The sequence below is a fragment of the Bombina bombina genome, chromosome 8, assembly GCF_027579735.1.
Source record: "Bombina bombina isolate aBomBom1 chromosome 8, aBomBom1.pri, whole genome shotgun sequence".
Lineage (NCBI taxonomy): Eukaryota > Metazoa > Chordata > Amphibia > Anura > Bombinatoridae > Bombina > Bombina bombina.
The window spans coordinates 33,368,739-33,395,171 of record NC_069506.1 but is presented as its reverse complement, the minus strand read 5'-3'; the positions used below and the strand labels follow the sequence as shown (position 1 = coordinate 33,395,171).

The window sequence follows — 26,433 nt, the reverse complement described above, 5'->3', positions numbered from 1 at the left end:
TAAATAATAACAAAACTTAACATCTGCATATCAAGAAGACAAAAATGTATTTAAAACCTGATCAAAAACTGAGTTTTTATTTTAGGAGCTTGAAGTTAACACAGTTTTAAACATCGTTAGTAAAAAAAAAACATTGTGGTATCGCTAAACAATTTTTAAAGGGACAGTCTATTCAAAATTAAACTGTCACGATTCAGATAGGGCATGTCATTTTAAAGAACTTTCCAATTTACTCTTATCATCAAATTTGCTTTGTTTTCTTGGTATTCTTTTATTGAAAGCTAAACCTAGGTAGGCTCATATGCTAATTTCTAAGCCCTTGAAGGCCGCCTCTTATCTCAGTACATTATGACAGTTTTTCACAGCTAGACACAGCTAGTTCATGTGTGCTATGTAGATAACATTGTGCTCACTCCTGTGAAAATACTTAGGAGTCAGCACCGATTGGCTAAAATATAAGTCATTCAAAAAACTGAAATAAGTGGCAGTCTACAAAGGCTTAGATACAACGTAATCATAGAGATAAAAAGTGTATTAAAATATAATATACTGTGCAAAACTTGGGGAATGGGTAGGTAAAGGGGTTATAAATCTTTTTAAACAATAAAAATTCTGGAGTGGACTGTCCCTTTAATATAAACCCAAAGAAAATATAGTAATTGGAGATTTAAGATTATTATTACATATATAAATTTTTCTTAAAATTGTAGCAACATTTACATTGTTTTGCAGTCAAAGGACACATCCTTTAAAAAGCAGATGTATCATCTCATTTTTGATTAAACAGTGTGTGACAGGACATATATGAGCTACTACATATAATTATACATTTTCTATTTCATGTCCTGTCAATTTAATATTTTCAGCTCAATATATTAATTTTAATTATAAAAGTATGTTTATTTAGGAAAATCAACCTGTGCGTTATTTCTACAAAACTACAGAATTTAACCTCAGTGGCTCTCATAATCCAAGTATATTTCTACTACAATGTAGCCAACTAAAAACCCAGAATCCCTGAGGCCTAGATTTAGAGTTCGGCGGTAAAAGGGCTGTTAACGCTCCGCGGGCTTTTTTCTGGCCGCACCATAAATTTAACTCTGGTATCGAGAGTTAAAACAATGCTGCGTTAGGCTCCAAAAAAGGAGCGTAGAGCATTTTTTACCGCAAATGCAACTCTCGATACCAGAGTTGCTTACGGACGCGGCCCGGCATCAAAAACGTGCTCGTGCACGATTCTCCCATAGGAAACAATGGGCTGTTTGAGCTGAAAAAAAAACCTAACACCTGCAAAAAAGGCAGCGTTCAGCTCCTAACGCAGCCCCATTGTTTTCCTATGGGGAAAACACTTCCTACGTCTGCACCTAACACCCTAACATGTACCCGAGTCTAAACACCCCTAACCTTACACTTATTAACCCCTAATCTGCCGCCCCCGCTATCGCTGACCCCCTGCATTACACTTTTAACCCCTAATCTGCCGCTCCGTAAACCGCCGCCACCTACGTTATCCCTATGTACCCCTAATCTGCTGCCCTAACATCGCCGACCCCTATGTTATATTTATTAACCCCTAATCTGCCCCCCACAACGTCGTCCTCCACCTGCCTACACTTATTAACCCCTAATCTGCCGAGCGGACCTGAGCGCTACTATAATAAAGTTATTAACCCCTAATCCGCCTCACTAACCCTATCATAAATAGTATTAACCCCTAATCTGCCCTCCCTAACATCGCCGACACCTACCTTCAATTATTAACCCCTAATCTGCCGACCGGAGCTCACCGCTATTCTAATAAATGTATTAACCCCTAAAGCTAAGTCTAACCCTAACACTAACACCCCCCTAAGTTAAATATAATTTTTATCTAACGAAATAAATTAACTCTTATTAAATAAATAATTCCTATTTAAAGCTAAATACTTACCTGTAAAATACATCCTAATATAGCTACAATATAAATTATAATTATATTATAGCTATTTTAGGATTAATATTTATTTTACAGGCAACTTTGTAATTATTTTAACCAGGTACAATAGCTATTAAATAGTTAAGAACTATTTAATAGTTACCTAGTTAAAATAATTACAAATTTACCTGTAAAATAAATCCTAACCTAAGATATAATTAAACCTAACACTACCCTATCAATAAAATAATTAAATAAACTACCTACAATTACCTACAATTAACCTAACACTACACTATCAATAAATTAATTAAACACAATTGCTACAAATAAATAAAATTAAATAAACTATCTAAAGTACAAAAAATAAAAAAGAACTAAGTTACAGAAAATAATAAAATATTTACAAACATAAGAAAAATATTACAACAATTTTAAACTAATTACACCTACTCTAAGCCCCCTAATAAAATAACAAAGCCCCCCAAAATAAAAAATTCCCTACCCTATTCTAAAATACAAATATTACAAAGCTCTTTTACCTTACCAGCCCTGAACAGGGCCCTTTGCGGGGCATGCCCAAGAATTTCAGCTCTTTTGCCTGTAAAAAAAAACATACAATACCCCCCCCCCAACATTACAAACCCACCACCCACATACCCCTAATCTAACCCAAACCCCCTTAAATAAACCTAACACTACCCCCCCTGATGATCTTCCTACCTTGTCTTCACCATGCCAGGTTCACGATCCGTCCTGGCTCCAAGATCTTCATCCACCCCAAGCGGGGGCTAGACATCCACTGAAGAAGTCCAGAAGAGGGTCCAAAGTCTTCCTCCTATCCGGCAAGAAGAGGACATCCGGACCGGCAAACATCTTCTCCAAGCGGCATCTTCTATCTTCTTCCATCCGATGACGACCGGCTCCATCTTGAAGACCTCCAGCGCGGATCCATCCTCTTCTTCCGACGACTAGACGACGAATGACGGTTCCTTTAAGGGACGTCATCCAAGATGGCGTCCCTCGAATTCCGATTGGCTGATAGGATTCTATCAGCCAATCGGAATTAAGGTAGGAATTTTCTGATTGGCTGATGGAATCAGCCAATCAGATATAGTTCAATCCGATTGGCTGATCCAATCAGCCAATCAGATTGAGCTCGCATTCTATTGGCTGTTCCGATCAGCCAATAGAATGCGAGCTCAATCTGATTGGCTGATTGGATCAGCCAATCGGATTGAACTATATTCTGATTGGCTGATTCCATCAGCCAATCAGAAAATTCCTACCTTAATTCCGATTGCTGATAGATCCTATCAGCCAATCGGAATTCGAGGGACGCCATCTTGGATGACGTTCCCTTAAAGGAACCGTCATTCGTCGTCTAGTCGTCGGAAGAAGAGGATGGATCCGCGCTGGAGGTCTTCAAGATGGAGCCGGTCGTCATCGGATGGAAGAAGATAGAAGATGCCGCTTGGAGAAGATGTTTGCCGGTCCGGTGTCCTCTTCTTGCCGGATAGGAGGAAGACTTTGGACCCTCTTCTGGACTTCTTCAGTGGATGTCTAGCCCCCGCTTGGGGTGGATGAAGATCTTGGAGCCAGGACGGATCGGTGAACCTGGCATGGTGAAGACAAGGTAGGAAGATCATCAGGGGGTAGTGTTAGGTTTATTTAAGGGGGGGTTTGGGTTAGATTAGGGGTATGTGGGTGGTGGGTTTGTAATGTAGGGGGGGGGGTATTGTATGTTTTTTTTTACAGGCAAAGAGCTGAAATTCTTGGGGCATGCCCCCGCAAAGGGCCCTGTTCAGGGCTGGTAAGGTAAAAGAGCTTGTAATATTTGTATTTTAGAATAGGGTAGGGAATTTTTTATTTTGGGGGCTTTGTTATTTTATTAGGGGGCTTAGAGTAGGTGTAATTAGTTTAAAATTGTTTGTAATATTTTTCTTATGTTTGTAAATATTTTATTATTTTCTGTAACTTAGTTCTTTTTTATTTTTTGTACTTTAGATAGTTTATTTAATTTTATTTATTTGTAGCAATTGTGTTTAATTAATTTATTGATAGTGTAGTGTTAGGTTAATTGTAGGTAATTGTAGGTAGTTTTATTTAATTATTTTATTGATAGGGTAGTGTTAGGTTTAATTATATCTTAGGTTAGGATTTATTTTACAGGTAAATTTGTAATTATTTTAACTAGGTAACTATTAAATAGTTCTTAACTATTTAATAGCTATTGTACCTGGTTAAAATAATTACAAAGTTGCCTGTAAAATAAATATTAATCCTAAAATAGCTACAATATAAATTATAATTATATTGTAGCTATATTAGGATGTATTTTACAGGTAAGTATTTAGCTTTAAATAGGAATTATTTATTTAATAAGAGTTAATTTATTTCGTTAGATAAAAATTATATTTAACTTAGGGGGGTGTTAGTGTTAGGGTTAGACTTAGCTTTAGGGGTTAATACATTTATTAGAATAGCGGTGAGCTCCGGTCGGCAGATTAGGGGTTAATAATTGAAGGTAGGTGTCGGCGATGTTAGGGAGGGCAGATTAGGGGTTAATACTATTTATGATAGGGTTAGTGAGGCGGATTAGGGGTTAATAACTTTATTATAGTAGCGCTCAGTGTCCCGCTCGGCAGATTAGGGGTTAATAAGTGTAGGTAGGTGTCGGCGACGTTGTGGGGGGCAGATTAGGGGTTAATAAATATAACATAGGGTCGGCGATGTTAGGGGTAGCAGATTAGGGGTACATAGGGATAACGTAGGTGGCGGCGATTTGCGGTCGGAAGATTAGGGGTTAATTATTTTAAGTAGCTTGCGGCGACGTTGTGGGGGGGCAAGTTAGGGGTTAATAGATATAATACAGGGGTCGGCGGTGTTAGGGGCAGCAGATTAGGGGTACATAAGTATAACGTAGGTGGCGGGTCGGCAGATTAGGGGTTAAAAATTTTAATCGAGTGGCGGCGATGTGGGGGGACCTCGGTTTAGGGGTACATAGGTAGTTTATGGGTGTTAGTGTACTTTAGGGTACAGTAGTTAAGAGCTTTATAAACCGGCGTTAGCCAGAAAGCTCTTAACCTCCTGCTATTTTCAGGCGGCTGGAATCTTGTCGTTAGAGCTCTAACGCTCACTGCAGAAACGACTCTAAATACCGGCGTTAGAAAGATCCCATTGAAAAGATAGGATACGCAAATGGCGTAGGGGGATCTGCGGTATGGAAAAGTCGCGGCTGAAAAGTGAGCGTTAGACCCTTTAATCACTGACTCCAAATACCAGCGGGCGCCCAAAACCAGCGTTAGGAGCCTCTAACGCTGGTTTTGACGGCTACCGCCGAACTCTAAATCTAGGCCTAAGTTTGTTTAAACTGAGGACATGAAAACTGAATTGTACAAATGCTTTTCTCTCTGTGCACTCTATTAATTCAACACTTTCTTTAAACAAGAAGCACATTAACCTTAATGGTTTGTAAACGAATGAGACCAAACAGCCTGTTCTGCATACAAACTTCATTAGAATTGGGATAATTCCATCAAGGACGGCTGGGAGGGAGAGACTGGCTGCACTCACATAAAGGGCTAGATTACAAGTGGAGCGCTAATTTATTGTGCGCCTTTAAATGGGCAAATTTGATGTGTTTTTTTTTTTTAAATAATTTTTTATTGAGGTAATAAACAATAACAGTCAAACATGTATGTCCAGATACAATTCAAACTTGGTAGAAATATCTTTACAATTCTCATATATAACATAGGTTGGTCTAAAACATAAAGGTAGCAATTCTATAATCATATATATCATGTCTACTAGGTTTATGTAAATAAGGGCTTTAGCCGAACCGAGTAGAAAGTTCACTCATGAAAGTATTATGTCTGGTTAAGATTATAAGAATATGTCTATAGTGTGGGTCATAAAAATGTATGAGAAATAGGATTGGGAGCGAATAGAAAAGACTTATACGAGAAGGAGATGGGTAGCTGGGACATATAATAATGATACCTCTTTTCAAAACCATTGGCTTAGCAAGAATAGGGATGGTCACCAAATTACTATGGGAATCATAAAGTAAGCTATCTATTCTAGAGGAATTGGAGTAAAATGGGGATTAGTAGAATGGTTATATTTAGGGGAAGGGAAATTCAGCGGGCAAGAGCCGCTCTAGGTGAAAAAAGGGAGGGGGGGGCGGAGTTTGTTAGAGTGAAAATCTAAGAGGACTTTAGGGAAGCTAGGTACATTAAGTAGAGAACATATGAATGAGGTTCTTGGAGAAATTGTGTATAGGGGGGATAAACAAATGTATACCGTATATCGCCCAGTGTAGTTGGAGACAAAATGAATAGATGCTAGGCCTCCTGCACATTGAGTCTCCTAGTTTGGTTTACCAACAGTATGACCGCCAGACCGAAAGGTCGTTAATATAATTACCTCAAGGGAATGTGTCACTATACAGGGAGTGCAGAATTATTAGGCAAATGAGTATTTTGGACCACATCATCCTCTTTATGCATGTTGTCTTACTCCAAGCTGTATAGGCTCAAAAGCCTACTACCAATTAGCATATTAGGTGATGTGCATCTCTGTAATGAGAAGGGGTGTGGTCTAATGACATCAACACCCTATATCAGGTGTGCATAATTATTAGGCAACTTCCTTTCCTTTGGCAAAATGGGTCAAAAGAAGGACTTGACAGGCTCAGAAAAGTCAAAAATAGTGAGATATCTTGCAGAGGGATGCAGCACTCTTAAAATTGCAAAGCTTCTGAAGCGTGATCATCGAACAATCAAGCGTTTCATTCAAAATAGTCAAACAGGGTCGCAAGAAGCGTGTGGAAAAACCAAGGCGCAAAATAACTGCCCATGAACTGAGAAAAGTCAAGCGTGCAGCTGCCAAGATGCCACTTGCCACCAGTTTGGCCATATTTCAGAGCTGCAACATCACTGGAGTGCCCAAAAGCACAAGGTGTGCAATACTCAGAGACATGGCCAAGGTAAGAAAGGCTGAAAGACGACCACCACTGAACAAGACACACAAGCTGAAACGTCAAGACTGGGCCAAGAAATATCTCAAGACTGATTTTTTCTAAGGTTTTATGGACTGATGGAAATGAGGAGTGAGTCTTGATGGGCCAGATGGATGGGCCCGTGGCTGGATTGGTAAAGGGCAGAGAGCTCCAGTCCGACTTAGACGCCAGCAAGGTGGAGGTGGAGTACTGGTTTGGGGCTGGTATCATCAAAGATGAGCTTGTGGGGGCCTTTTCGGTTTGAGGATGGAGTCAAGCTCAACTCCCAGTCCTACTGCCAGTTTCTGGAAGACACCTTCTTCAAGCAGTGGTACAGGAAGAAGTCTGCATCCTTCAAGAAAAACATGATTTTCATGCAGGACAATGCTCATCACACGCATCCAAGTACTCCACAGCATGGCTGGCAAGAAAGGGTATAAAAGAAGAAAATCTAATGACATGGCCTCCTTGTTCACCTGATCTGAACCCCATGAGAACCTGTGGTCCATCATCAAATGTGAGATTTATAAGGAGGGAAAAACAGTACACCCTCTCTGAACAGTGTCTGGGAGGCTGTGGTTGCTGCTGCACGCAATGTTGATGGTGAACAGATCAAAACACTGACAGAATCCATGGATGGCAGGCTTTTGAGTGTCCTTGCAAAGAAAGGTGGCTATATTGGTCACTGATTTGTTTTTGTTTTGTTTTTGAATGTCAGAAATGTATATTTGTGAATGTTGAGATGTTATATTGGTTTCACTGGTAAAAATAAATAATTGAAATGGGTATATATTTGTTTTTTGTTAAGTTGCCTAATAATTATGCACAGTAATAGTCACCTGCACACACAGATATCCCCCTAAAATAGCTAAAACTAAAAACAAACTAAAAACTACTTCCAAAAATATTCAGCTTTGATATTAATGAGTTTTTTGGGTTCATTGAGAACATGGTTGTTGTTCAATAATAAAATTAATCCTCAAAAATACAACTTGCCTAATAATTCTGCACTCCCTGTATATCTTTGGCCATCCCCATAGTTGAACGGTAAACTTGCTAACAAAGTGAGTAGTCTCTAATCTGGGTGACATGGAAAAGCAGGAGAATATACAGTGCAACATATAATGGAAGCTAACTTCAAATCATTTAACATGCTATTGTAATTGCAAAGTAAGATCTAGATTATAAGATGTGGAAAAGCCTGGACATATGTCTACAGTGGCATTAACTACGATTAGAGATGCAATCTAAATTGTGACAATATCTCTGAGGGGACTTAAAGGTCCACTACTGTAGTTGAGGTAGCCTAATATCATGTAGTCTACATTAATATCAGGAGAGGCATATATGCAGTGCTGCATTAACAGAATAATGGAGGGGAGAGGGCCTTTGTTCAAAATAAAGCATAGGCAAGATATAGATGAATGCCAATACAAGCTGCAGTGAAGAGTGTCTAAATTGCCTGAGCGAAGTCTAAGTGTTACATCATGTCTATGTCAGAGGTAAGTTAGTGAGGCTGTAAGCATAATGTATTGCAAAAATAGACATCTAGGCGACATACAGCATAACCAAATGTAGCTTAGCTATAAATAGGAATAATCAAATAAACACTGTGTACTCATATGATATTAGAAGATAAAAATAGGTTCAACATTGGGTTATGAGGAAAGAAAGGCCCAATCCCCAACATATCAGTGAATCCTTAACTAAGGAGCAACCTTTGTACAATATCAGCATACATGTATCTCCAAGTGCATAGCCTGAGCAGGTAACTCAGAGCAGGTTATAAACTAGTCAAGGGTAAGTCAATAGGTCTTTAGAACACAGAAGAGCAATTCTGAAGTGTAGATACATGGGTAAAGCAGGTAAAACATAATTAACTTTGAAAACTTTAAAAGGAACATGCTACTGAGGAGTAGGGGTGTGTTGACATTATAAGCAAAAATGGAGATGTAAGTGTCTCTAGACCAAACCAGGTTCACACAACAACCCTTAATAGATAAGAGTATATAAAACAGTAGAAATACACATGCACAAGCCACAGACGACACAGTTGTTGCTTATAACTCGGACTATTGACATAAATAATGAACAAAAGATGAACTAAAAGAGAATGTTACTGGATAACATAGAAAGCGCAGCTTCTGTTAATGAGTGGTCATATCTGAAAGACTGCTCTGTATATAGAAAAGTCAGTTGAAATATATGGAAGTTTGCAGAGCTTCATATTCAGCCCGTGTAAACAGTCATGCAGGGAGCACTAATCGCTACCTTGTTTTACTTACAAAGTGATCGCTAGCCTACTCCAGCTTTATTTATCCTGGGTCCCAGCTGTGGGCTGCTAAAGACTTGCCCAGGTAGTGAAACAAGTCCCCAACAAAATATCTGCCGTCTGGCGACCCTCCAAAGGCTGAATCTAGAATGAGGCATGAGCGGCGCCAGGACCGGCCCTCCAGAAGGATTCCGCTGGTCAGCATCTGGTATCAGCCTATTGATTCGTGGGAGCAGAGTGACCTTCTGTTTAGCGGTTAATGGGACTGACCATCCACCCATCTCTGAGGTATACAGAGCCGATGCTGGGGCAATGCGTGCCGCCGTTGGAGGCCGTGGTGAAATAGGTAGGATTAAGATTCCCGGATCTGAAAGTATCTCCCTGATACCATATGAAATGCAGGTAGTCTCCCTGCCGTTGTGTGACACTCTGTGCTGAATGCGGTCTCCAGTGTTGTCGGGCAGAGATCTAGGCCCCTCAAACCTCCCAGGGAGAGCAACCGCAAATTTATCTGTAGCTGTCACGAGTGATGTTGTTTCCATCATAGTGAGTGAGATGGCTGTAGGCTTCGACAAGTTCGTTTCTGGAGATGTGGACGGACTGTCCTTCTCGTTAGGACGCAGTACTAGTACTTGTGTGGGAGGTAGTGGTGGTGGGGAATGGGTCAATCGACCGTTTACGTACACCTTCTCATCTGTTGCAGAAGCTAGCGATCTGGTCGTTTCTCTGAGAATACTCTTTAGGTCATCAAATCTGCAGCTCATTAGGTTGTCAAAGGCGGCTAGTTGAGCTAGCATCAGAGCCTGAAAGTCTTTCATAATTCAAGTATAGTCGAAGCTGATAGCAATTAAGCTGCGGAGTCAATTAGAGTGCCACGTGGGTGAAAAATGGCTTCTCCCGGCAAAGCGTTACTGATATCTTCCTGGAGATAAAGCAAGTTAGGCTTCCCAGTTCAGGATGTTAAACATTTGTGATGTCCCCCAAAGCATATAGGTCCATTAGGTAGAAGGTAAAACTACACTGAGCGGTCAAAAATAAGTAAATTATCGGACTTGGTCCGGAGCTGCTATGATATGCGACCGCTCAGATGGAGAGCTGGCACCGCCCCCCGGCAAATTTGATGTTTAAGGGAGCGCACAATAAATAACCAGCCATTACAAGTGGCTGGTTATTGCTGCCGCAAGCTCGCAGAAGCAATTAGCTCTCTGGAAATTAACCAGAGGTCTCGTTCACATTGCACCTCACATCTAATTTATGTATTATGAGTGGAGTGCAAATATCACACTTGTGAAAGCGCAATTTTCACTCCACTCGTAATCTGTCCCCAAATGTATCATTACTAAATCACTCCTCATCTTTTTACACAGTTCTACGGATGGTGATGTTGTCTTGACTGAATAAATTGGTTCAGCACCTTGGAGAGGGCTTTGGGGGGGAGGGTTAAACACACAGTAGTGCAGGGTCAGCAGTCTTTATATTACAAGTTCTAACAAATATATTTTGCACATGTTATGAGCCAATATATCAAACAGTAGTTTTTTTGCTTTTTTTTTTTGGTTTGGGGGATTTAGTGACTTGCGAGGTCTTGAATGGTGCTTGTTTAAAACTAAGGCCCCCATTTATCAAGGTGCATATGAGCGAGCCTGCAGCTGAAAGTTAGGTAGCAGTGGTCATCAGACCTCAGCTTCCTAACCACTACACCAGTTTTTAGGTGTTGGATTAAATCATGCCGGGTACGTTCACCCTGGGGTCATTGACAATCCCCTACTCTCACGCCATTGGGCTAGCGCAAGCAGGAGGTGGTATTAAAAAGAAGAAGAAGGCGCCACCATAGTGCACAATCAAGAATGCAGAAATATGCCAGCGCACAATGATACGTATTTACAGGATTACAGGCACTTGAGAAGTGATACAAGGGCCTCCTACTCTTAAAGTCGTCCAGACAACTTTCCCTGTATTCTCCAGACCACTCAAATCTCAATTCGGCTGCCACACACGGGATTCAGATGAGGTGTAGCTGAAAAACTGTAATGTCCAAATATAACTTTACCAGCTCCACAATCGCCTCCACAAACTCCATGTGGCAATGACAGTGACAAACTGTGTTGGATTACGGTAAAGAATAATGCTCGTGGAAAATGTCTAATATAATTAAAAGACTTTAATCTTAAAAACACAACGTTTCACGATCTAACATGACCGTTTCATTAGGTGTAAATAAATTATTAAAATTTCCACGGCTACAAATACTCTGTTCAGAATCCTAAGGGCTCCACTGCTCTTGCGCGAAGGTTTCACACATGTGTTGACAGAAGGAGGTGGTATTGCTTGTGCAATGTTAAATCTGGGCAATGTATTGCTGCAATATGCTGCCTGCATTTTGCGATCCTGGACGGACAGGTTTGTGTGAACACTGTCCATCCGGCAGTTGAGAAATGCCTATTTAAATCAAAATTAAATGTCCATGGCCTCTATTTATCAAAGGTCTTGCGGACCTGATCCGACAGGGCGGATCAGGTCCGCAAGACCTCGCTAAAATGCGGAGAGCAATACGCTCTCCGCATTTAACATTGCACCAGCAGCTCACAAGAGCTGCTGGTGCAACGCCGCCCCCTGCTAACTCGCGGCCAATGGGCCGCCAGCTGGGAGCTGTCAATCAACCCGATCGTACTCGATTGGGTTGAATTGCGGCGATGTCTGTCCACCTGCTCAGAGCAGGCGGATAGGTTAACTTCATAACTGCTGTTTCTGGCGGCTCGCCAGAAACACGGGGCATCAAGCTCCTTTGGGAGCTTGATAGATATGCCCCCATGAATCAAATAAAAAAAATAACTTTTTAATTTACATCTATTTTAATATTTTCTTATTTCTCTTGGTATCTGCTGTTGAAACAGATTTTTTTCTCATGAGCGCATTAATAGGTAAGGTCAGATGTATAAGAGGAAATTGTACATTTTTGGTAACATTTTCTGCACCCAATTTTTAATGAACTCATAAATTGTGGATTCTACCACCAAATGCATTCTAAAGCTAAAATATCCCTGTTCAAACATAAAACTAATTTCAGCCATAATTTATCGTTACATGTTTATTAAAAATAAAAAACCTGTATTTAATCTATAGTTGATTGAAATTTTAAATTAAATATATTTAAAATCAGCCAAGTTACAGCATTGAATTTACTAAACTAAATTTTAAAAATGATTTTCTTTTGTGAAATTCACACTTCTCTACTAACATAGTTCACTTGAAGCATAAGAAACCCTTTTTGTGTGTGTCTTTAAATTTAAAGATAAATGAATATTCAACCTTAGTTCCGATTTTCAATTTAGAACTCAATCAAAATAGAAGAGAGATGAATCGCTTCAATCTATTCTGTTCATTTATTTGTCAAATGAGAATCTGTAATTGTTTGGCTAGAAATTATATCTCTATTGTGAATATCTGTAGGATACAATGAGTTACATTTATAGGGTTTTTCTGTATGTTCCCCCAAGACTCTTTAGAATAGCTGAACATAGTGTGTAAATATTTTGTGGGAATCACATCAGAAAGTATACATATTATCACTGTTGATGGGGTGACATGGGAGTAGGGAAAGCAGAGATAGATATGTGATTTATAGCACTGCTTGTGTTCTGAGGAACGCCTGTGTTCCGTTTGTGTAACTAGTGGTTCCAAAAGAAAATTGCTCCCAAAGGTTTATTGTTTTGAAATGCATTAAAGCAGTAGCTGTTGAAATACAGAATTGGGTAGCAATGTTAAAATACAGGAGAGGGAGTTTATTATTCTGGTGACGAGTTGAACTTAATTTAAAGTTCTTTAGAAAGTGGTTGAAGGTCATTGACATAGATTATGGACTCCATGGGAACGGTTTAATCATCCAGTGATTCTGTAAATATATTTGATGTCCTGAAAGGTTTTAATTACTGACTTTCGGCTAGATTACGAGTTTTGCGTTATGAGTAAAAAAGCAGCGTTAAGGCTCATAACGCTGCTTTTTCACTACCACTGCTATGACGAGTCTTGTAGGTACAGCTGTGCTGTCCCACACACTTTTTTGGCCGTACCGCAAATTAACTTACGCCATTTTCGTAAAGTCTTTTTTCAATGGGACTTCCATAGCGCCGATATTACAAGCTTTTTTTTTGGAGGCCAAAAAGTGAGCGGTACAGCCTATCCTGCAAGATTCGTAACGCACTCTAAAGTCAGAAGTTATGAGTTTTACACTACAAAGCTGTAGCATAAAATTCATAACTAAAGTGTTAAAAAGTACACTAACACCCATAAACTACCTATTAACCCCTAAACCGAGGCTCTCCCGCATCACAAACACTAAAATAAAATTATTAACCCCTAATCTGCCGCATTCGACATCGCCACCACTAGAATAAACATATTAACACCTAAACGCCGCACCTCCCGACTTGCAAACACTAGATACATATTATTAACCCCTAATCTGCATCCATAACATCACCGCCACATACCTTCATTTATTAACCCCTAATATGCCGTCCCCAACGTCGCCACCACTATACTAAAGTTATTAACCCCTAAACCACCACACTCCCGCCTCGCAAACACTAGTTAAATATTATTAACCCTAATCTGCCGCCCCTAACATCACCGCAAACTACATTACAGTTATTAACCCCTAATCTGCCACCCCCAACGTCGCCGCCACTATACTAAAGTTATTAAGACCTAAACCTAAGTCTAACTCTAACACCCACTAACTTAAATATAATTAAAATAAATCTAAAGAAAACCTACTTTTAATAACTAAATAATTCCTATTTAAAACTAAATACTTAACTGTAAAAATAAACCCTTAGCTAGCTACAATATAACTAATAGTTACATTGTATCCAGCTTAGGGTTTATTTTTATTTTACAGGCAAGTTTGTATTTATTTTAACTTGGTAGAATAGTTAGTAAATAGTTATTAACTATTTACTAACTACCTAGCTAAAATAAATACAAATTTACCTGTAAAATAAAACCTAACCTGTCTTACATTAACACCTAACCTTACACTACAATTAAATAAATTACCTAAATTAAATACAATTAACTAAATTAAATATAAATATCTAAATTACAAAAACAAACAAACACTAAATTACACAAAATAAAAAACAAATTACAAGATATTTAAACTAATTACACCTAATCTAATAGCCCTATCAAAATAAAAAAAGCCCCCCCCCCCCAAATAAAAAAAAAACCCTAGCCTAAAATAAACTACCAATAGCCCTTAAAAGGGACTTTTGCGGGGCATTGCCCCAAAGAAATCAGCTCTTTTACCTGTAAAAAACAACAACCCCCCAACAGTAAAACCCACCACCCACACAACCAACCCCCCAAATAAAATCCTAACTAAAAAAACCCTAAGCTTCCCATTGCCCTGAAAAGGGCATTTGGATGGGCATTGCCCTTAAAAGGGCATTTAGCTCTATTGCTGCCTAAACCCTAATCTAAAACTAAAACCCACCCAATAAAGCCTTAAAAAAAAACTAACACTAACCTCCGAAGATCCACTTACAGTTTTGAAGACCGGACATCCTCCATCAATGAAGCCGGGAGAAGTCATCAATGAAGCGGCAAGAAGTCCTCAATGAAGCCAGGAGAAGTCTTCATCCAAGCCAGGAGAAGTGGTCCTCCATACCTTGCATTCTGTTGGCTGATTGGAACAGCCAATAGAATGCGAGCTCAATCCTATTAGCTGATTGGATCAGCCAATAGGATTGAAGTTCAATCCTATTGGCTGATTGCATCAGCCAATAGGATTTTTTCAACCTTAATTCGGATTGAATGATAGAATTCTATCAGCCAATCGGAATCTAAGGGACGCCATCTTGGATGACGTCACTTAAAGAAACCTTCATTCGTAGGGAGTTGTCGTAAGAAGAGGATGCTCCGCGCCGGATGTCTTGAAGATGGACCCGGATGGATGAAGATGCAGTCTGGATGAAGACTTTTGCCCGTCTCGAGGACCACTTCTGCCGGCTTGGATGAAGACTTCTCCCGGCTTTGTTGAGGACTTCTTGCCGCTTCGTTGAGGACTTCTCCCGGTTTTGTTGACGATGGATGTCCGGTCTTCAAAACTGTAAGTGGATCTTTGAGGGTTAGTGTTAGGTTTTTTTAAGGGTTTATTGGGTAGGTTTTAGTTTTAAATTAGGATTTGGGCAGCAATAGAGTTAAATGCCCTTTCAAGGGCAATGCCCATCCACATGCCCTTTTCAGGGCAATGGGGAGCTTAGGTTTTTTTAGTTAGAATTTTATTTGGGGGGTTAGTTGTGTGGATGGTGGGTTTTACTGTTGGGGGGTTGTTTGTATTTTTTTTACAGGTAAAAGAGCTGATTTCTTTGGGGCAATGCCCCGCAAAAGGCCCTTTTAAGGGCTATTGGTAGTTTAGTTTAGGCTAGGGTTTTTTTTTATTTTGGGGGTGCTTTTTTGGTTTTGATAGGGCTATTAGATTAGGTGTAATTAGTTTAAATATCTTATAATTTGTTTTTTATTTTGTGTAATTTAGTGTTTGTTTGTTTTTGTAATTTAGGTATTTGTATTTAATTTAGTTAATTGTATTTAATTTAGGTAATTTATTTAATTGTAGTGTAAGGTTAGGTGTTAGTGTCAGACAGGTTAGGTTTTATTTTACAGGTAAATTTGTAATAACTATTTACTAACTATTCTACCTAGTTAAAATAAATACAAACTTGCCTGTAAAATAAAAATAAACCCTAAGCTAGATACAATGTAACTATTAGTTATATTGTAGCTAGCTTAGGATTTATTTTACAGGTAAGTATTTAGTTTTAAATAGGAATTATTTAGTTATTAATAGTAGGTTTTATTTAGATTTATTTTAATTATATTTAAGTTAGTGGGTGTTAGGGTTAGACTTAGGTTTAGGGGTTAATAACTTTAGTATAGTGGCAGCGACGTTGGGGGCGGCAGAATAGGGGTTAATAAATGTAGGTAGGTGGCGGCGATGTTAGGGGCGGCAGATTAGGGGTTAATAATATTTAACTAGTGTTTACGATGCGGGTGTACGGCGGTTTAGGGGTTAATATGTTTATTATAGTGGCGGCGATGTTGGGGACGGCAGATTAGGGGTTAATAAATGTAGGTAGGTTGCGGCGGGATATTAGGGGTTAATAAAGATAATGTAGGTGTAGGTGATGTTGGGGGCAGCAGATTAGGGGTTAATAAGTATAATGTAGGTGTCAGCGATGTCTGGAGCGGCAGATTAGGGGTTAATAAGTATAAGATAAGGGGTGTTTAGACTCCTGGTTATACTAGGGTGTTAGGTGTAAACATTAATTTTGTTTCCCCACAGGAATCAATGGGGCTGCATTATGGAGCTTTACGCTGCTTTATTGCAGGTGTTAGACTTTTTTTCAGCTGGCTCTCCCTATTTATGTCTATGGGGAAATCGTGCACGAGCATGTACAACCAGTTCACCGCTGACTTAAGGAGCGCTGGTATTGGAGTGCGGTATGGAGCACAATTCTGCTCTACTCTCACTTCTTGCCTAATAACTCCGGGTTTATGAAAACCTGTAATACCAGCACAATAGTAAAGCGAGCGGTGACAATAATGTGCAAGTTACCACCGCACCCCCCATACCGCAAAACTCATAATCTAGCCGTTAGTTAGAGAAAACACTGATTTAGGTTTTAGAGTAGTATGGAAACTGAGGGGTTTTCAAACTGCTGTGGAGTAGGGATGGGTGAATATGCTGAAAATGTAATTCATTTTGTAGAATTAATAGTCCTATGGACATTCGTTTGCGATAATCAAATGTTGATAAGAATGAAAAACCATTAACATTCGGTAATCGAATGTTATTTCCGGTTTTCGAATGATACTTTTTTTTACGAATGTTCATAATTAGATTGAATATCCACATTTGAATTTTCAATTTAACAAATACTATTCAAACGTTCAATAGCTTAAGTGGTAAAGAATTTAGTAAATTGATACATAATACAAATATATCAATTCGAATGTTGCTATTTTAAAAATTGCATAATTTTAATATTCCATAGAAAGCCATAACTTTTTTCATTATTTTTTTTACCTCTAATGAATACATATCTCTATTACCCCAATATTCTATAAATAAAGTAAATGTATCTGTTCATAAAAAATCAACAAAATCATTGATAATACAAAAAATTAATAAACAAAAATACATATTCAACTGTATCACAACATTTTTTGTCAGGTGTGCATAAACTGTGCTGGTAGCTTATATTTTCATGTGTATATGATATTTACTTATTATCTCTTGCTAAAATGGTTGAAAAAGCAGAGCAGTTATCTCTGAAAATCATGGCTTTATATGGAATGTTTACAACTTATAATGAGATACAATAATCATGGTACTTTAACCCCTTAAGGACCAGGGCTGTTTTTACATTTTTGTGATGTTTGTGTTTAGCTGTAAGTTTCCTCTCTCTCATTTACTGTTCCCATGCAAATTATATATTGGTTTTTTTCAGAACAAGAAGGGCTTTCTTTACATACCATTATTTGTATCATGTCATATAATTTACTTTTAAAAAAATAATAAAATCTGGTGAAAAATAATTGAAAACAAACATGTTTTTTTACTTTTACTTGAAAAATCGTTTATTCATCTAAAAAAGCTAATGAAAAAAAAATGCTAAATAGATTCAAAATGTTGTCCTTAGTTTAAAAACACCCAGTGTTTACATGCTTTTTTGCTTTTTTGGAAGTTTCAAAATATATATTTTTAAAATGTATCAACAGTGACATTATAACACTGCCACAAACATAATAATTGGCTGTTACTCTCTGCCTCACATGCCTGGCAGATAGAAACAACAGTATTTCAGCGGAAGCGATCTCTGATCGCTCCCACTGCTTGTTTTAAGTCATGACGGTTCAGGACCATCATCATTCCTCAAGGGGTTAAAAAGATATACAGGCTCTATCAAGCAGTGAAAGCTGATGCTAGCCTGCTTGCTTACAAGACACTTGCAGCTATCATTTGCTTAAACAAATGAACACGCCTACTGCTTACCGCACGTAAATAACACTGATGGTACGACCTCTTCTTCATATTGGAGGTAGCAGAATTACAACACCCAAAAATCCTCTGTTTGGTGTAATTGGCAGGTTGGGGACGATTTACCAATGTCTGGTGGACATGATACGCTGTCGCGTAACATGTCCGCCAGACATCGCTGAATGCTGACAGCATACGATGCTGGCATTTAACATTGCACAAGCAGTTCTGGTGAACTGCTTGTACAATGCTGCCCCCTGCACATTCACGGCCAATAGTCCGCTAGCAGGGGGTGTCAATCAACCCGATCGTATAGGATCAAGCAGATTGATGTCCGTAGCCTCAGAGGCAGCGGACCAGTTAAGGAGCAGCGGTCTTAAGACCACTGCTTCATAACTCTTGTTTCCGGCGACCGTGGAAACAAGGGCATCAGGGGCCATTCGGCCCTTGATAAATTGCCACCGTTGTGTGAGAGCAGGGGGAAATGCTTTACAAGGATTACCTTGTACAATGGTTAATGCAAACATATATGGACAGGTTCCCTAGGTGTGAAACTTGTATCTTAGGCCCATAGTATACTTCAAACTCATGACTAAATAATCTAATACTAAAACTAATAATGAAATATGGTATTTGTGAGCTCTGTAGGGAGTTATGGTATTCCGGGATGTATTAATGAGATATGGGGTTTTGGCCCATATATTAGAAATGTGCGATTCATTTTGGATCGATTCGGAAATTCGTCCGAATTCAGTGAATTTGGGATTCGGATCAATTCGAATTTCCAAATTAAAATAGTGCTGAATCTACCGAATAAATCCGAATTAGTTTGGATTTATTCGGTAGATTCGGATGGCCATGGATTACACTAGTATTGTACAGTATATTTGGTTATATCACTCTGATATGGGTTACACCTAATATACAGTACATAATACTAGTCTAATACACAGCACATCCCATCTAACACTTACCGAAATTCCAAATTTCCGAACCGAACCGAATCCAGCTGAATTTAGTCGAATCCGAATGAATCCGAACCGAATTGATTCAAATTTTTCCGAATTCGAATCGATCTGAACCGAAATTCGAAAAACCAAATTTTTTCGCCATGCACATGTCTACCATATATTGAGATATAATATTACTGAGGAGTTATGTTATCCTTGGAACGCATGGCAATAAAATACAATATATTTAAAATGGTTAGAATTCACAATGAGATAAGGAATTTTGGAAACTGATGATGAAAGGCAGTGAGCTAAAACTTCATAATGGGACATGGTATTCCTGGAATACATGATGAGATGTAGAAAGCTGAGGACCATAATGAAATATGTTATCCTTGGAACTCATAAATTCAGTATATATATAGTATATATATTTATATATACATACCGTATATATAGCAGTATATATACATACAGTGGAGCTTCTAAAGTTCTAAAAATATATATACTATAGTATCCACATTACTCAAAAATGATATATGGTATGCCTGAAGCTTATCATAAGATACAGTGTCCCTACAATTTATTATGAGATTGATATCTATTTAACTCAATGTGAGTTACAGGTGCCATGAAAATGAATATGACATGTTATATCCATGGTGCTCATTATGAGATATGGTATCTTCATAACTCACAAAGTGATACAGTATTAAAGAAATTCATAATGAGATATAGTAGGACTGGACCCCTTAGTAGCTTGGAACTCATGATGAGATACACTATTACTGCAACCTGTGATTAAATGAGATATGATACTTACATTGGAAATCATAATGAGATACTAAATGCCTGGAACATGCTGAAATATGGTATCACTGAAACTAATGTTGAAATCTGATATCCCTAGAATTTAATATGAGATAAAGTATCCATCGAATTATTGATTACATTTATCTTTCATGTAACTCAGAACAAGCTATGGTATTCTTGGACAGATAAATATAAAATTGTGGTCTGAGAATGATAAAATAATATATTACTTATGTCATATAGTTTGTAGTAGCACAAGGAGACAATCATAAATAAAATTGCAAGGAAAATAAGCAAAAAATTAAATTTAAATATCACTGAGCAACTTATCTCCTGGATACATTTTCCTTTCTCTGTTTTTTCTCTGCATCTATTGTACCACTTTCTCTGGTAATATTTGCTATTAATTAATTATACATCCTTCATTCTAATAGTAGCTTATACATAAGTAGATTAGAAGACCTGCATTGGCTAAACACAATACACTGTTAGGAACATTTTGTAAAATAATTAATGAATTATAGGAACGTTAGATACAATATTGCTTTATTTAAATATCATGTTAGTATCTTTATTTTACTTTAAATTTAAATTTAAATGTTTTTTATTTGTTTTTAATTCTAATCCGTAATTTTTTTAGTACAACTTCCCTTTACTTAAACAAATGTTTAGAAATAGACCAAAAAGACATATTACACATATGCTTTTTTTATTGAGTGTGCATTTCTCCTGTATTTTCAAGGACTTACCTAATGTGACTTCAGACTGCATAGGCATGGACAGTGCTGGGTGTTTCACCTCACAGCTAAAGAGAGCCTCGTTATCCACTTGTGGGTTTAGGGTCCAGGTGAGCATTGCTCGAACCTCAACTGTACCATCGCTCATTGGAAGATTCATTTGGTGGAAGAAATAGGCAGGATCTGTGCTATGGACCCAACGGGGGAATTCCAAGCTGACCACTGTCTCTGGTATACTCTCTGTAACAGGGCTAGATATAGGTCCTTGATCTCCTTTACGTATTCGGAAGGGGTCTTCCGTGAAAGGACTGAAACCCCGATCCTCTGTATCCAGGAGCGAAAGTGACTTTTGTCTTTTAGTATCATCCATATCACGGTTGAGTAGATTCCTTGATGCTCTAATGTCCATTAACCCAGCCACAGAAGCAGGAGGTTCAACCATTGGTACGACCTCAATAAGTTCACCGTCTCTTTTAAAGTACACCTGAAGGATACAGACATGAAATCATTAATTATGGAGTTAAATCTCTAGTCCTTGTGTTAAACAAAATCTATATTGCAGATATTAAACATAACCAGAAGCACCACATGGCCTAGTATTGCCATGAATGCAGTAAAATGGATATAAGATGTCAAATTGCACTCACGTGTAAAGTAGCATCCTTGTTAGATTGTGCAAACAAAGCAGGCGGGAATTTCTCAGTCACCCAGCAGACTGGTCTCCCGTGGATGCAGGCAACAGGAAAGGAAATCTTCTATGAAATTTCTCTCCAAACAGGATGAGGATGAAGCCTGAGGAAACAGCTTTTTAGTAGCTGAGAAACGCGTTGCTTGTTATGCTATTTTAATAAATGTAAGTTTTATCTTACTACGTGCTATTTGCCAATAATTAATTATCTCCTGTTTTGAGAGAAATTTCATAGAAGATTTCCTTTCCTGTTGCCGGTAACCACGGGAGACCAGTATGCTGGGTGACTGAGAGATTCCATCTAACAAGGGCGCTACTTTACACGTGAGTGCAATTTGACATCTTGTATCCATTTCACTGCATTCCTGACAATACTAAGCAATGTGACGCTTCTGTTTATGTTTATTATCTGCAGATTGCTGACTTCGGTATTTGGACCACAGATCCCTCCACAGAGAGCTGCCTGGGCTTGGACACTTTTTTTCATTGGACTCTCCACATTGTGTCATATGTGAACACTTTTGTTCTCACTATATTTGTTTTTTACTACTAATCTGATTACTTATACACCGTTTGGATTGTGTTATAAAAATATAAATGTAAATATATAAAAATGTAAATAAATATATATATATATATATATATATATATATATATATATATATATAATATTTTTTACCATTGTATCTTTTATAGCACTTGCTAATTTGACCTTAGGTGCCCCTATCAATTTGTATGTCACAAAATCTATATTGATAAGGATGTTGATGGATTAACTGTACATTCAAATTTAAATTATGATAGGAGGAACCAGAATCTTTTGTGGGTCAGAGTAGAATTTTATATAACTGTTTACAACTTAAACATATAAAATACTTCATGCTAAAAGCTCCTTTATTTGTTTGCAGCGTTCGCCGTGCTGAGCTGCCCACGGCAGGACGCAATTTGGCTGAGAGGTGACGTTTCTACCTCTTAGACAATAGCCATGTGGGAAATCCGTCACAAGTCAGCACCAAGACGGATTTCCCACATGGCTATTGGCTAGGGTTGCCAGTTGTCCGGTATTTGACCGGACAGTCCGGTATTTTTGGTTACTGTGCAGTAATATGAGTCCAAAAAAAAAACGGACAAGCCTCTAAGACAGTCACACTGTCTGTACTTTCAATTTTTTTTTTACTTCATCTGTGCTTCCAAGTTCCCTCCCAGAGTTCCAGCCCGGGCCCCACTCCCAGCCAGCACTCCTGCACCCAATCTAGCCTTCTAGTTGGCTGCCATTAGCTTAGCTGGAGCCAGACTCCTGGTGGGCACAGCCGGACAGCAGCTTGCGTTGACTGAGTCTGTCGGACGGATGTCACGTAATCATGCACGTGACATCACATCAGCGAGAAGACCCACGGGCTGCGCTAATAGCTGGCTGCTGAATGCTAAATGATTCTGAGTGTGCATGCCGTTCACTCAGTCAGCAGAAATTTGTCACTTCAGTGTGTGTGACACTGACTGTCTAAGATTAGATCAAACCTGGTGACCGATCTAGTCAAGTTAAACAATGCAGTATGTGGCATGTTTGTCTCTCAGATCAGTTTGTTTATTTTTAATTTCACCCACACTCACAAAAAAAAGAAGAAAGTAATTATATATATATATATATATATTTAACCTCAAACTCCCTCCCCCTTTACAGTTTTTTCTTGGGTGTTCAGTATTTTGGGGCGGACACCTTGCAACCCTACTATTGGCTAAGAGGTGGAAACGTTACCACTCAGCCAAATAGCTTTCTGCCGTGGGTTGCCTTAGCAGCTCAGTGCGGCAAACATTGCAAACAAATAAAGGAGCTTTTAGCATGAAGTATTTCATACTTCATGACTGAAAGTTCCCTTTATTTGTTCCAATGGTAAATCCTAGCATTTTTTTGGTTGGCTTTACATTATTAATCATTTGCCTGAAAGGAAGAGCACACTTCAAAACGTGAGCAAAAAAGTAAAGTGTTTATAGTTTAAATTCCATTGGGTGCTAAATGCTGAATGCCAATGTTAATTTTTCTACCGTGATTCTGATACAACATACAATTTTAAACAACTTTCTAAATGACTTCTATTTACCAAATTTTCTTCTTTTAATCTTAGCTGAGAGCTTGTAAGTGAGTGCTGGAATTTCTCTGTGTGTTGTATAAATTTGTTTTGTAAGTTTTCCTATGGTTCTTGCACCCAGACCTGTCTGGGGTTAACTGTTATCTGTGGCATATGCACATATGTTGTGAGGGTCTGTGAACCAATATTCAAACACCATACCTTCTCAGAGTGTAGACTTGTATGACACAAATTACATCTTCACTGAAGCAATACATACTATCTTCAGATGAGCTTAAATACTAGACATGTGCGATTCGGTTCGGTTCGATTCGGAAATTCGGAAAATTCGGCAAATTAAAATAGTGCCGAATCTACAGAATAAATCCGAATTACTTCGTATTTATTCGGATTTATTCGGATTTATTCAGTAGATTCGGATGGCCATGGATTACACTAGTATTGTACAGTATATTAGGTTATATCACTCTGCTATGGGTTACTCCTAATGTACAGTACATAATACTAGTCTAATCCCACCTAACACTTACCGAAATTCCGAATTTCCGAACCGAACCGAATTGAACCGAATCCAGCCAAATTTATTTGAATCCGAATGAATCCGAAACAAATCCGAACCAAATTTATTCGAATCCGAATGAATCTGAAAACAAATCCGAACCGAATTGATTCAAATTTTTCCGAATTCGAATCGCTCTAAACCGAAATTCGAAAAAATCTGAATCGATCCGAACCAAATATTTTCGCCATGCACATGTCTATTAAATACTGGTGCACGGGCCCTCACAGCATATGCATATATGCTGCAGAAAATCAGTGATCATTTTTTTTAGAAGCATTTTTGCTAATGGAAGAATATTGCACAAATGCTTCTATTTCACATTGAAGTGCACCCATGTACATATCAAATTTGACCTTTCTATCCCTTTAATCTTTGTTGGCTGTTGAGAACTGCCTCTAAACTACTGGTGCCAAGGGATATGCTTTTGAAAGTGTGAGCAAGTAAACAAGCTTTGGTTTATGAGAACATGAGTTTATTAAAACAAAATACCCTCTTTTTGCAAATACAAAGTTGATTAAAATGCCTCTTTAAATTCAACAAAATCACTCTTTGTAAAAGGAATGGCACCATGTATGCAAATAGTCTTTGAAAAAAGTGGTATTTAAAAAGATTGTTAAATAGTTGTATTTTTCCATTCCAGGAGTAGTTCAAAAATTACCTACAGCCTCATTATAACAGCTTGTTTGACCTTGCTGGGATATAATGTGAAATCATCAGGTCTGAACAGATGTTAGAATTAGAATTAGGCAAATAATAGTGTTTGCCCTTTACTAAAGACAATGGGCTCTATTTATCAAGGTCTGGCGGACCTCGCTGAATACGGCGAGCAATACGCTCGCCGTATTCAGCAATGCACCAGCAGCTCACAAGAGCTGATGGTGCAACGCCGCACCCTGATGATGCAATCGGCCGCCAGCAGGTGGGTGTCAATCAACCCGATCGTAGTCGATCGGGTTGATTTCCGGCGATGTATGTCCGCCTGCTCAGATCAGGCGGACAGGTTATGGAGCAGCAGTCTTTGTGATCGCTGCTTCATAACTGCTGTTTCTGGCGAGTCTGAAGACTCGCCAGAAACACGGGGCATCATGCTCCGTACGGAGCTTGATAAATATGGGCAAATACATGATGCTGCAGTGTAGGTCTTCAAGCGGTTTATAGCTTATTTTGATGGACAACAATTTATTATTTTGAGATCATGTCTTGCAGTTAATGAGATATAATACTAAAATCCTAAATCACTTTAAACTGATGCAGCACAGCTGTGAAAAGCTGACAAGAAAATATCACCTGAGCATCTCTATGTAAGTGAAGATGTTTTACCTCAAAATTTCTTCAGCTCACAATAGTAAGTGTTCTGTGAACAGTAATCCTTTAGCTACTGTCCAGCTGCAGGTTCTAAAAACAAAAATAGCCAATCGGCATCAGTAATGCTGGGGTTATGCTTTGCTTTACTGTGATCTCATGAGATTTCACTAAAATCTCACAAGATTTCATAGTAAACTTCCTTTTGAATAGAAATACTTGAAATTCCAATGTTCTTCACAATGGGGAATATTTGTCAAGCTCCGTATGGAGCTTGATGCCCTGTGTTTCTGGCGAGCCAGCAGGCTAGCCAGAAACAGCAGTTATGAAGCAGCGGTCACAAAGACCGCTGCTCCATAACCTGTCTGATTGGCCGTGAGTCTGCAGGGGGCGGCGTTGCACCAGCAGCTCTTGTGAGCTGCTGGTGCAATGCAGAATACGGCGAGCGTATTGCTCGCCGTATTCAGCAAGGTCTGTCGGACCTGATCCGCACTGTCGGATCAGGTCCGACAGACCTTGATAAATATCACTCATAGAATCAGTAATCAGTTCAGAAGCAGCGGTCTGATGACCGATGCTTCTTAACTCTCGGCTGCAGGCTTGCTCATGCGAGCCTGCAGCCGACCGTACTCAGGAGCTTCATAAAAGGAGCCCTATATTTGTATAGAAAGACGATCTAGTACAGTGTTTCTCAACAGCCGGGCTGCGGCCCACTACAGGGCCGCGACGGCCCTGCTGGTGGGCCACGACCCAACATAGCTTCTAGACACTGGCTCTGACAGGCCCGCCTTTACATATTTTCGATATTTCGGATGGTCCTGTCAGAGTGCCACTGCGCATGTCCGTTTGCGCACTGTGAGTGGGTAGCGGTGGGCGGCGCACTGTGAGTGGTTAGTAGCGGCGGCTGGCCAGCAGAGCGGCAAGCATCGGCTCACAGGTAAGTAAGCCCACTGACACCAATGACATATAATTACGGCCACTGACAACAAAATATATTTAGGGCGGCTACTGGACACCAATGTGTATGTATAAACAACCTGACACTAATGTGTATGAGTA

At 38.9% G+C, this 26,433-nt stretch overlaps 1 protein-coding gene across 1 annotated transcript in view; it reads right to left on the bottom strand.

Moving 5' to 3' along the window:
* Nucleotides 1–26,433, bottom strand: part of IGSF21 (immunoglobin superfamily member 21) — a 693,767-nt gene that overhangs the window by 183,669 nt on the left and 483,665 nt on the right. The window contains exon 6 of the mRNA XM_053690919.1: nt 20,748–21,219. Within this exon, the coding sequence (XP_053546894.1) occupies nt 20,748–21,219 (472 nt within the window). The remainder of the gene's footprint in view (nt 1–20,747; nt 21,220–26,433) is intronic.